Raw genomic sequence first — 13,563 nt, 5'->3', positions numbered from 1 at the left:
CACTTGCGAATTTTGCGAGTCAAGTTTCAATCCCAGACCTAAAAACTGCAATGAAGGTCGCCATATTAGTGATACCGATCTCTGCTGGAGGAATTATTAGTGTAGTTGCTGGAGTTATGGAAATGAAAATTCATACACATGGAGTCCTTTTTAAGGCTTATGTAACCTTATGTTGCATATCATTTTTTACCGGGGTAGTTTTGCTCTTTCTTTCCTTGATACCAAAAAGATTACCAGGATTAGTCATTAAAGTTACGATGTGGGTTAGCCTAGGTTCGATTACTTATGCCATTGGATGTGGTTGTATTATGCTCCTGAAGAGCTTGGTTGTCACGATTTTTATACTAGTCACTCCTCCAGCAGTGGCTTTTGTACTTCTAGTTTTGTATTATGCCCCTTGTGAGATTAGTCCAAGGTCATGTTGACGAACACAATAAGATAATCAGGAGTTACCAACCTTCTGCAATTAATATCCAGTGTCAGGAGATATATAACGTGGTACGTGGTCCAAGGATGGTAGGAGTCTATCCTTTTCATCAAGAATGTTCTTGAGCAAGTTGTATATTATGTGATCGACGTTCCTCTTCTATCGGATTTCCGATTTCATATACTGCAGGAGTTGAGATTGCTGCAAATTCGTCTATTTGGTTGGATTAGACATCCCCATGAAGATTTTTCAGGTCCAACTGGTGTGTTCAGTGACAGCATTATATCATAAGTGCGTGGTTATTTTTTTTTCCTTGGTTTTGTTGGTAATTGTTTCACCAGGTCTTGTTTCTCATTATTGTTCAGTATTTAAGAAAACACGCGCATCTATAAATATCAAAGTTGTATATGATCTTCTCGATACATTTGCTACCTTTGACATTTTCAAAAGGTTGAACTCGTTTAAAAAGAAGAAAGCATAGAACATGTCTTCACCACATTCTGAAGTTTCATTTCATCTGGCTATGAAATAAGTATGTAGATACAATTTGAAAGACGAACTTACGCATCTCCATCAGCAAGCAAATACCTAGAGTCCAGTTTACAATTATCAGTAGTAACTGGAGACTAGAATCTGGTCGAACAAGCTTGTTGAATTTACTTAGCAAACAGGTTATTAACAGTAGAAATGCTGAAATTAGACTGCACATCCTACAGATCAGACTCCATAAGAGAAAATGCCCCAGGGCCTGAATGAAAACAAAAAGGAAAATGCCGAATTAATAGTCATATAGTCTTTTCCTAGAAAGTGGCATAGACTGTCATATTGTAATGAGCATTAATGTCCTCCAGCATCATGGATGATGACATTTATACACTCAGCTTCAAGAAAGGTTGAGCTATATATGGAACAGGCACATAAAAATATCAGACAGAAACATACACAGAACTGCAGAAGAAATACAAGAAAAAAAAATGGAGGGTGAAACTGAAGTTGGGGAAATGAATTTGGGTTCTCAGGGTTTCCAAGTATCAAAACAAGGTCTGACATGATGGATTTAATCCACCATGTCATAGATAAGGGTGTCACTTTCTTAAAAATAATGGTCCTTTCACTAATGAAATTCTCATTGGGAAAGCACTTGTTGGTAAGAGGCAAAAGTTCAGTTGGCTACCAAATTTGCTCTTTTGCTTGCAGCTTTGAAGATACATGGGAACGTGTCTATCCGTGGGGATCCTGAATATGTTAGAGCTGCTTGTGAAGCTAGTCTTTATTATCCCAATGATAGAGGCAACCAGCAGACATAAATCGTCTCCTTGTATAATTTCTTCATCCCCACTTTGGAAAGACAATAACTTTCTTTTTCTTAAAAAAGAAGTAAGCTTTTCGTCAAAACAAACTAGAACATACAAGGAAACTGAAGCTTACCTGAAAGGGAACTCGGTGGTTCATACTGCCAGTACTCAGTTACATAATTTTACAATTTTTCTTAGCCATTAAATCGTCAGCCTTATTTACAGACCTGTGGACATATTTACATGCCAATTTAGCAGAAGTTAATTTCAAGCCCTTAAAAGTACACTCTTGAACTAGTGTAACGAAATTGAGACTAAGATAATGTACTACATATCAGAGGTTAAGGAGAGACAAAAAATGTACAAACATATGAGGTAGTATTATACTTACTTTGGCAATCTTTCACCAGAAGTTTGCAACTCTGGAGGGACTGTTTGCCGGCTCTTCCTGCGTCCTCCTGATGTGACACTCTCACAGCAAGTATCAATGCCAACTTCTTCTTGCTCACTAGTTGTGGTCTGCGCGTGATTCCTCTTTCGCCCAGGAGATGTAGTCTCTCTTTGATTTTCCTCGAACTGAGAATAATCTTCCAACAGCTCTAGGGTAACCCCAGGAAAATGTTTTTTGACCGTCTTTAGAAGGTTAACAACCTTCTCAATTTCCTTCATACCACACGGCTGTTCCTCAAGGTTGTTTTTAGCAATTTTCTCCCACTTATTTTGTATTTGAGTCTTTTCCAGCTTCATGTCATGTCTTCCTCAAAAGCCCTTTCTCTGTTTCCCGCTGGTTTTGAATATTTTCCTCCAACTCCCTTTTCCTCAGCTCAAAATCATGTAGCATATCTCAACAGTCAGTGTGAGCAGTTCCGGACATTACTGATCGCTCATGCTCCAATCTTTCCGTGTTGCCCCTGACCTGTTTGAGCTCTTCCGTACTCTCAGTTTTCTTTTTATCCTGATTCAGACCCTCACGCTCCTCCATGAAATATCCTTCTTCATGCTTGCACTTAGCTATCTCATGCTTCAGTTCTGATTTGAGGAGCAAATGCTCTATCCTCCTCTCTTCTTCAGTTACTTTGAGCTTTTCTTCCTCTTAGCCAGCTCTTCTCATGATCAGACCTTAGATTCTGTACATTTTCTTAATCGGCGACCAATTGCTTCTTTATCTTCTCCAAGTCCTTTTCCCAAGATTTGACAGACTTCTTTTGTCCACTTAAAAATCAAGGTCTTTCTCTTTCTCCTCGCATTTCTTCATTTTCCTTTTTACTGCCTTGTCCTGTTTTCCTATCTCTTTTTCCATGCGGTGGATTTCAGCTTGTCTTCTCCATTGCAACAGCCTTGCTTTTGAATTCCTCAGCCAGAGATTTCCTTTGCTGCTCCAATTCTTCTTTTTGTTTAGCAATAGCTTCTTCATTCATTTCTCGCCTGCAAAGAACTAATCAACATTGAGACGAAAATGCTTGGTATTAATAAATCAGGGACATGAAGTCAATGACATATTCTGCATTTGACTACTTCCGTTCACTCCCAAGTGTAATTTCACGAGCTCCCACCTGTTCCAATTTCCTTTGAATTTCAGAACTCTTTCGAGTAGCCTCGCGCAATTTGGCATCAGCAGCTCGCAATTTCTCTTTACATTTTTCCACTATGAAATTTGTGATGAGAGGATTGGATTTTATTTTTTTGCAAGCACTCCTTGGCTTGTACCAAAACATCCTTGAACAGAATGTAGAGTTGGATTTTTGTTTTCGATCAAAAGAATTGAGAAGGAACACGATAAGAGTTTAGGAACATGATATACAACACAACACCTATTCTACTGTATATCATTTCAGTTTCATCATTACTGACGAGACAATCATGTATGTAACTACAAAATTGTAACCTAAGTTTTCTTCAATTTTTAGTAAAAATAAGAACCCTAACTAGTTTGAAGAGTTAAGTAAAAAAGGGAAGTTAATCCTTGCTAGAAATTTGAAGACAAACAGTAGAAGAAGAAACCCTAATTTAAGTAATTGAAAGAAGAAAGCAATTAAAAATACCTCAATTTCAAGTTTCGTAACCCTTTGAATGAGGCCTTCCTGCTGATCATTTTTCTCAGACTGAGCTTCTTTATCTAACAACCTCGCTCTTCTTTATCACCACCACCCTTCTGTGACAAATTGGTGTTCTGATTCGAAGAACATAAACGAAGCATTGAGAGGTGTTAAGACTGTCAACTCATCTGCTGAAGACTCTCAACTGAAATAGATAGCATGACGTGGATAAAGCTACGGACCGAGTATTTTGCGATATTCTTTAGACTATTCTTACGTTTCTTCTGTTAGAGTTATTATAGCATCTATTGTTTTTGAATAGGTTGAATAAGTAGTAACAACCAATATATTCTCTTATATAAATATCAACTCAACTCCACGGTTGAAAGTGTGGAAGTATTCATAAAAAATCATTCTCTAACTTGGTATCATCCTCGAACCAAGCTATTCCAAAAACATCAAAACCACAAAAACAAAACAACACAAAAAAACCATGGCCACAACAAATCAGCTCAGAAATGTCCAAATTCATCATCTGGTAACACTGAAACTCACTGAAACCAACTTCCTTCTTTGGCAGACTCAATTCAAGCCAATTCTAAAAGCCATGGCTTAACAGGTTTCATAGATGGCACAAAAGTGAAACCTGCAAGAACACTACCAAACTCAGGAGCTGTGAATCCTGATTTCATTGCATATGAAGAACAAGACTCGTTGCTGGTTGGATGGTTAAACTCAACTCTAACCCCTGAGGTTTTGGGGAAATTCAGAGGTTTAGATACAACAAAAGAGGTTTGGGATACTCTGGAGGAAGAGTTGCACCCAAAACAAAGGCGCATCAGATGCACCTAAAGAAACAACTTCATTCAATGAGCAAAGGTATAAATCCCTGAAGGTGTTTTTTAATGAGGCGATATCGTTATTTGATCAGCTTGCAGCGTCTGGCTATGTTGTTACTGCTGATAAATGAAACAGTCCATAAGTAATGGATTCAATCAATCATATGATCCAATCGTAACTGCATTGAGCACTGTAGAAGATATGGACATGCAAACATTTTATGCCCACCTTCTTACGTTTGATCCGAGGATGGAGCAGCATCTGTCAACCATTCAACAACCCATAACAAATGTGGTTGCTGCTAACTATGGATCCTCCAGCAAATCTGCACCGAAGCATTACAATAACTCAAATCGTGGACCATCATCCAAACAACAATCATCCGAATCGTCGTTCTCAGCCTGCTCATATAAAATATCCACAGTTTGAAGAACCGTGTCAGATATGCAAGAAGGATAATCATCAAGCTGATCACTGCTGGTTTCGTTACAAACCCAACAATAATCAACAAAGAAAACCTGCTGCTTATATTGCTCTGCCAACTGCTGCACATGGAAATCAATGGGTCCCTGACACTGGTGTTACTCATCATCTTACTGATGATGTGAGAAACTTAACGATACCCCATGAGTATGATGGTACTGAAATGTTCCATGTTGGTAATGGTAATGCACTTGACATATCCCATATTGGTAATGCTTCATTTACATATATCTCAAGATTTTTTCGTTTAAACGACATCTACCATGTACCTCATATCAAAAAAAAAATTGTTGTCTGTGTGTCAATTTTGTAAAGATAATTATTTGTTTTTTGAGTTTCATAAATCTCATTTTCTTGTGAAGGACAAGCAAACGGGGATCATTCTGCGGCGATGACTGAATAGGAATGGGCTGTACATTTTTGAAGGGGTTGACATGCTAGACCATCCAGTTAAACCGCAAGAAAACATATCATCTTCCTTCCTAGTATGTCACCAAAGATTAAGGCATCTAATGTTACGTACCGTGTCTCAAATTTGTTCTCAAAACTCCCTTTCAGTTTCCAATAAAAAGTTTGATCATTGTCACTCTTGCCGTCTTAGTAAGAGCAAGAAGTTGTCTTTTTCTTTAAGTAGTACTGCTTATGACAAACCTTTGAGTTTGGTTGTGTCAGATATTTGGGTATCACCTATAATATCTAGGTATGGTTTTCGATACTATCTTCTCATAATGGATATGTTTTCTCATTACACTTGGGTGTTTCCGCTTATACAACGTTCTGATGCTTTCCAGACTTTTATCCACTTTTATAAGCAAGTTGAAAATCTAACAGATCACAAAATCAAAGTTTTTCAATCTGACAATGCATTACAGTTCAAAAAATTAACGTCTTATCTCAATGCATATGGTATTCAACACAAGTTCTCGTGTCCTCATACCTCACCACAGAATGGGTTAGCTGAACGTCGCATAAGGCATGTCACGGAGTCTGGTCTGGCCTTATTATTTCATGCTCACATGCCCAAAAGTTTTTGGGCTGATGCCTTTACTACGACTTGCTATCTAATCAACAGATTACCTAAATCTGCAAATGAATTTAAAACTCGTTAGAACTTATTTTTGGCTTGAAACCAGACTACAAATTCCTGCATGTGTTTGGGTGCTTAGCATATCCGTGTCTTCTCCAGTATAATACCACAAAACTAGAACCCATATCGCTACCCTGTGTATTCTTAGGGTATAGTAATGCTCACAAGGGTTATTTGTGTCTTCATCGAGGAACAAATAGGTTATATATATGTCGCCATGTTCGTTTTGAAGAAAGTACATTCCCTTTTAGTCTCTCAAGCAGTAGGATCCGTTGCTTTCACAAGGTACTATTCCATCCAGCACTAGTATTTTATTATCACCACCATTCATTTGTTGTGCTGTTTCAGAAGCTGTAGAAGATATCCCAGATCAAGTTCAGGTGCACACACAGCCAGCTACGCAATCTACACCAGCAGAATCTGCATCACAGAATTCAGTGGCACATCAAGATTATTTAGAAGATGTTAGTCCGGATAACTCAACAACTTTATCTGTGTCAGCTGTTGTACAACATAATGATGTTGTTGATCAAGCAATCCAGCAAGATACAATGAGGCATTCAATGATAACAAGATCAAGTGATGGAATTGTCAAACCCATTAATAAACTGTGTTTAACAGCTTCTAAAATCCCTCTTCCTGATGCAGAATACATGGATCCAACTTCTTACAGTTTAGCTTCAAAAAATCCAAAGTGGAAGGAAGACATGGATGTACAAATCAATGCTTTGATCCGTAATGGAACCTATTCTCTGGTGAAATATGAGATAGGTATGAACGTAGTTGGTTCTAAATGGGTGTATCGAATTAAGCAGAATCCTGATGGCACCATTGAAAAGTTTAAAGATCGCTTGGTAGCAAAGGGATATAACCAGCAACAAGGTATGGACTATGGAGAGACCTTCAGTCCAGTTATTAAACCGTGCACCATTCGTATGGTTTTGTCAGTTGTTGTTATGAATCACTAGATTATAAACGCAGCTTGATGTGGAGAATGATTTTCTTCATGGTTAGTTAGAAGAAGATGTCTACATGCGTCATACGGTTGGTTATGTGGATCCGTACTATCCAAACCATGTGTGTAAGCTGCATAAGTCACTTTATGAACTAAAACAGGCGGCTGAAGAAGATGATTTTCGTCAGACGGCTGGTTATGTTTGTATCAAGTATAATCATATCATCAACATACAAGCATACAATCACACAGGCGTCCTTAACAAGTTACTTGTAAGATTCATTGACTTAAATCCACTACTCATTGTCACATGATCAAATTTTTCAGGTCACTATTTACATGCTTATTTGAAAACCATATAAAGATTTGTTCAACTTACAAACTTTGTCTTCATATCCTTTCACTACAAAGTCCTCAGGTTGGTCTATGTAAATTTCTTTATCTAATTCACGGTTTTAGAAAAGATGTCTTAACATCCATCTGATGTATCTCTAAGTTGTTTATGGCAGCAATAACAATTAACATCTCAACAGAAGTAATTCTCGTCACAAGTGAATAAGAATCAACGAAATCTGCACCTTCTTTTAATATATAGCCTTTAGCTACCAACCTAGCCTAATATTTTTCCACAGTTCCATCTACCTTACGTTTCCTCTTCAAGACTTATTTACATTCTATGGTCTTACTCCCTGCATGTAAACTAGCAAGCTCCCAAGTCTGGTTTTGACGGACTGAGTCCATTTCACTAAATGAAGCTTCTCACCAGAATGGGGTTTCAGTAGATGTTATGGCTTCTTTACGAGCATGGAGATCAAACTAAGCTAGGAATATCATGAATTCAATTCCATAACAGGTCTCGTTTCTAATCCATTTACTTCTACTAGGATCAATTCTACTCCATATTCCTTTGAAGGTAAATTCTGACAAGTTGAATAGTTAAAAAGGCATCTATGGAATCAACAACACATCCCTAAGAAGAGACAGATTTCAAAATAAACATTTTCAAATAAATCAACATCCCTAGACTCCATAAAATTATTCACACAAATGTCAGAAAAATCAAAACTCATAACCAAAAAACTATATGCAGTAGGGTACTCAGTATACCTTACCTAAACATCCCCACACTTTGACGTATGCATAAGAAGGTTGTTTATCTTTCCATACTCATATGGAGTTTTATCTGATCCTTTAAAGGTTACTCTATTCGAGATATAATAAATTTAGAGGACGACCTTCCCCCATAAGTTGGTGGATATCCTTTAATTAACATGGTATATATCATCTCCTTGATGCTTCTGTTCTTACGTTCAACTATACCATTAGACTATGGTGAATAAGAAGGTGTAATCTCCTATATGAATTTCATACTCGCCATCATGTTCATACCTAACCCTTTTAGTGGTATTATATACTTCTATTTCTATTTCAAGTTTATACTCTTAAGGATTCTAAGGCATTATCCTTATCCTTAAGAAAGTATACAAGATAGTACTTCGTACAATCATCTATGAAAGTTATAAACCACTTTCGTTTGGGTTGATTCAATGTCAACTAGGTCTAAATGAATTAATTATAAGGGCTTAGAATAACTCTGAACAATTTTGCTAAAAGGTTTTATAGCATATTTTGATTCTGCAAAGATTTAAATTTTGTTTTCAATATCCAAACTAAATTTGGGTACGCAGCCTACGCTAGCCAGTTTATGCATTGAGTTATTAGTTTAGGGTTCCTAGTCTACCATGCAAAACATACAATCACACAAAATAAAACACAAGAATCAACTTTTTTCACTTCATCATTTTTTTTCTGTTAAGCATATATAGACCCTAAGTCTTATAACCGTTGCTTAAAAAATCACGGCCCTTAGTTACGACAAGTTTTCAAAATTCAATTAATATCTTAATTCTGTTACCATCTACAACAGAACAAGATACAAGATTCTTGCATATGCTCGGAACATGAAAACTTCATTCAATGTGAGAACATTACAAATATGAGCTTCTGCTCAACCTTTCCCTTTTATGCAACCTCTGTCTCATATGAGTTACTCATATAGATTTTCTCAACATCCCTTATCCTCTGATAAGATGTGAATAGATCTCTGTTTCAACAAAAATGCTTAGTGGCTCCAGAGTTCACCTACTGGTCTCTCACATTGGTTATTAAAATAACTTCCGACATCATGCCACTGAGCTCGTTCTAGTTTGTTTCAAATAAATTAGCATTTACTTTCTACTTATTAAGGTTTTTATGTTGTCTAGAATTTACTGCCGTGTGGCCAGGAATTTTACAAACATAACAATCACCTTAATTAAAGTAATGTCAGATTCACTTTTACAAAACATACCTTTCTTATGAAGACTACGGTTAGAGTTGTGTTTGATGTTCTTGCATTTGTCATCTTTGGAAGAATTGTGTTCATCAACATGCGCCTAGTATCCATGTCCTTTTTGAATTTCATGTCATAATCTTCTTTTATACTCTGACCACGGACACGGTAATTTCCTAATCACCTAATACACCACATTTCACAAACCTTAGTTCCGAATCGGAAAATAAAATATGAGTTTTGAAGATAACATCTAGATCTACAAACTTCGTTTCAATCTCCTTTTCAAAAAACTCATGGTTACCCCTTTAAAACTAATTTAGTCAACAACAAATTTTTGTTCGTCAGAATTTTTCAAGAACGTTTCTCTGTTTTGTAAAATATCAAAAAAATACTTTTACAACTCCAAAAGTTCTGATATTTTGTGTGGGTAACTATAAAGATGTCTACTACGTTAGGTCAAAAGGGTTCATTGAAATTCCTTCTAGGTTAAGAAAAAAAATTCAAAACTCTATAGCTGACCAAAAATTTGTTTTTTGTTTTTCACTCCACAATTAACATCCATGATTATTACAAACTATAATGTCTTAAGATTGTTGGGTGCAATAATCAAAAACAAAGAAAAATCAAATAAACAAAAATTATTGATACTTATCTCTGTTATAATGGAAGTGATTGCTTTGACGAAACGAACAAGCTTCCCATATCTCCGCAACAACAACAAGGCAAAACTTTGGAAAACAAAGTGAGTCACGCGTTCAACACGCTGTCCTTAAAACATTAGCTCCCGGACACTCAAGAGTGATGTTATAGCCCTCATAGGACGGATATCTTCAGGATAAAACACAGGGACGGATATCTCCAGGATAAAACACCCTAATACACCTACTACTACCATATGTAGTAGATGCGCAAGGAAAATCGCGAATGCTAAAGAAAACAATATAAAATATTTTCCCTTAGGGGTCTCTCTAAAATATAGAGAAACCCATTTCCCATAGATTTTATAAAAGTAATGAATTTGTTTATGTAATTGACAAATACAACTTAAGAAGGGAAGTTCCCCGATGTGGGACTAAAAATCTTATATAGTCTCTTAAAACAACTAAAGAATGAAAATTAAACGGTGTGGGACTAGTAAGTTTCTCATTCACAAAAAAATCAATAAATTATAATTTTTGTTAAATCTTTTAAATCATATTTTATTGAGCGATTTCCAACATTAGAAGAATTTAAGGATAATGCAGCTGAAGCGTCGATTAAGTTCTCCGAGGACCCGTTGTTGCGTGATAGAATGTCTGAAGCATTAGACATCCCTTCATTTTCAGAGTGTACAAAGCAGACTCCGTGCAACTGATCAGCATACGGTTACACATTTGAGACAGATGAGCATTGAGCAGTTTACATGGGACCCCGAACTTTCCTAAAGTTTCGGCGATATGTTTTTTTCTTCATGTATTTGTGAATACTCTTTCGATTTTTTATCGTAGTGGAATAAAGCTATACATTTTTTATTTATTAAGTATGGTGTAAACAATTTTTCTTTACATATAACTACTGATTGGATTGGATTGAATTAGCCGTGTAAAAATAAAATAAAAATAAACTCAGATCTCGGGGTTTTGAACGAATTAGGTGAATCTTTTCTGCAAAGAAGAGTTGGATGAATTCCGGAAGCTTGCTACCAGCTTGGCTGCCCTTGCTTCCTGGTGTGCTTGAAGTCGGATGTGCTTATAGCGAGTCGTTGTTGGAATATTTTCAACGCCGCTAACCAAAGGGGGGTCCTGGGGGGCATCGCCCCCCAGGATGGATGTAAATCCTTAATGAGTCTATGATTAGTAAAAGGTGTATCGCAGAAACACCTTCGAGACTTACCTATATGAGTATGGAAATAAGGCCGTTTCCTAAGAGAAGAAGACCGTTCTCTAAAGAAGACTCATGAACAAGGATATAAGCACATGGCCATTAACGTGCTTGGCTACAGAACACATGATTTTATGAAATCAATATGTGTGGAGACTCCGGTTTTATCATAAGGGGTACTTGGTTCAAGACTGGTTTCACCATAGAACCTCGATAAGGCTTTGAGTTTCTTACACTAAGTGAAGGTTCAAATCCAAAAAATACCTATCATTTATGTGTTGGTTTCAACGATGATGCTTAGTCTCAATTGTGCTTGAACTACGTTGGCTTGATCCCACTCGGGTACGTAGGCAGTCACTTCGGTGATGCAGTCACTCTGATTTAAAAGTTTTAACTTTGTTTTATGGTTTTTGAAAATAGGGGGAGAATGTTGGAATATTTTCAACGCCGCTAACCAAAGGGGGGTCCTGGGGGGCATCGCCCCCCAGGCTGTGGCCGATAAAAGCCTGTTCGAAAATTTCGAATCCAAAAGACACCATTGATGTCTGTTGATGAAGGAACCTGACGTTTCGTGAATAGAAACCTGTTGGCGAATAAAAACCTATTCCCAACAGGTGCAAAACCCTTTATAAATAGCTTCTCCCAGTTTCGTTTAACATATAAGAAAAATCAAACTGTTTTCTCTGTTTCAAAAAGCATCATCAGAAATCAGAAATCTCTTTGTGTGTTCTTGATTGAATCAAGGGGTACAAACCTTGAATTCAATTTTTCGTTGCAGGGCTTTCATTGTATCCTGAAGGAAATATTTCGCATACCTGTTGTAATCGCCAATTGTTATTGGGAGGGTAGAAATATTTGTCTAAAAGAAATTTATACAAGCCTTGAAAGTTTTGGAGTGCAACACTTTCTTCTCTGATTCATTCATCCTTTGTGAAACCCATTTTTTTTCCAACAGTCGTGGAGGCAACTTCGCTATGCTTATCGTTGGGGCGTTAGCAAAGTGAATGAAGACGGCGATTATCCAAGTCGTTTGGATGGACAACCTTGGTAGAAGATGTTGTCATTACTCATTAAACAAGAACTGCTGGCCCAAGAAACCTTCTAACCAGGATCTACGGGAGAAAACCCTCTCACTTCCTGCATGTATAAATCTTGATAGAGAATAGCGACTCCTGAATCCTGATGCAAAGATTTTAACAGAAAATTATTTCAAGGGGCAGTGTGTTTGCTCCACAAAATGATGGACCAACGGTGAAAGCTGATCAGAGAAATTGGCCCGGACAATATGAAGAGCAGAGAATAGAAAGGTTTGCTTGAGATTTAGACTACACTACATAGCACCTAAAGAACGAGGACCCCTTGAAGCAAATTTTTGGGCAACAAGCAGGTGGGGCGCGTTCCTCATTTGGTATTTGGTGAGGATACAGTGTCTTTTACATTTGGTACATATATATATAGGCAGTAGTGCTACGTTGACCGTGGCTAATCCCGGAAGAAAAAGCCGTTGAAACCTAGGGCTGCACAAGACCCGTCCATGATACCCAAACCCACCCGTACCCGTTAAGTCCATGGATTTTTAATCCATACCCGCCCGTTGTGGGTGCGGGGTTGGTTATGAGAAAAAAAAACCGCTGTCTGTGGGTGCGAGGTTGGTTTAAGCTAATACCCGCACATACCCGCCCAAAAAACCCGCAGATTATATACCATTAGATAAAACTAATCCTAGTCGTCCATTATGAAACCCTAATACTAGTAGATAGGATAACTGATAACCCTCATTCACTTTCTACACTCTTCTTTCTGTTCGGCCTCTCCTCTTCTTCCTCCTCAGTTCTTCTTCTTCACCTACGAACGACAATTACCAGAAATCTTCACCAGAAATCGACAACAACAACTTCGAATCTTCATCAGAAATCGAAAACAATCGAAAAATCAACAGATTCAACACTTAATCTTCATCTGTGAACTTCCTAGATATGAATATTTTGGGGGTTTTGGTTTTTTTTTCTCACTTAATCAAGGAGAATAGAAGTTACTCTAAATACTTGAATATAAAGCGGGTTTAAACCCATACCCGCCCAACCCGTACCTGTTTGTGGGTGTGGGGTTGGTTATGAAAAAAAAAAACCGTAGTATGTGGGTGCGAGGTTGATTTTAGCTTATACCCGCTCATACCCGCCCATGTGCAGCCCAATGAAACCCCACCAGGGAGTTATTAGGGGCCGGTTTTGTTTCTCTTCCGTGA

The 13,563-nt window shown here is 37.4% G+C and overlaps 1 protein-coding gene across 3 annotated transcripts; it reads right to left on the bottom strand.

The window, feature by feature from the left end:
* Positions 1 to 813: 813 nt before the first annotated feature.
* Positions 814 to 4,036, bottom strand: LOC113280937. 3 transcript variants are annotated; one of them, XR_003325848.1, is made up of 4 exons: positions 3,765 to 4,036; positions 2,114 to 3,147; positions 1,856 to 1,949; positions 814 to 1,175 (listed from the first exon to the last, which is right to left on the bottom strand). XR_003325848.1 is itself a non-coding variant. In XM_026529548.1 (3 exons), the coding sequence occupies exons 2-3, from the start codon at positions 2,467 to 2,469 to the stop codon at positions 1,895 to 1,897; spliced, it is 411 nt and encodes a 136-aa protein (XP_026385333.1). In that variant the 5' UTR covers positions 2,470 to 3,157; positions 3,765 to 4,036; the 3' UTR covers positions 814 to 1,894. The 3 variants fall into 3 exon arrangements, 2 of the variants coding, with proteins under 2 accessions (XP_026385333.1, XP_026385331.1); XM_026529548.1 differs by having other exon boundaries at positions 814 to 1,949; positions 2,114 to 3,157; XM_026529546.1 differs by having other exon boundaries at positions 814 to 1,949.
* Positions 4,037 to 13,563: the final 9,527 nt, after the last annotated feature.

Source organism: Papaver somniferum, chromosome 5 (genome assembly GCF_003573695.1).
Source record: "Papaver somniferum cultivar HN1 chromosome 5, ASM357369v1, whole genome shotgun sequence".
NCBI classification, from domain to species: domain Eukaryota; kingdom Viridiplantae; phylum Streptophyta; class Magnoliopsida; order Ranunculales; family Papaveraceae; genus Papaver; species Papaver somniferum.
This window is presented reverse-complemented; position numbering and strand designations above follow the sequence as displayed.

Excerpts from the sequence above, each read along its gene's own strand:
- LOC113280937 (XM_026529548.1), bottom strand. The coding sequence starts at position 2,469 with ATGAAGCTGGAAAAGACTCAAATACAAAATAAGTGGGAGAAAATTGCT. Across the intron at positions 1,950-2,113 it reads TCTGGTGAAAGATTGCCAAA|GTCTGTAAATAAGGCTGACG; the intron begins GTAAGTATAATA and ends ATATGTCCACAG.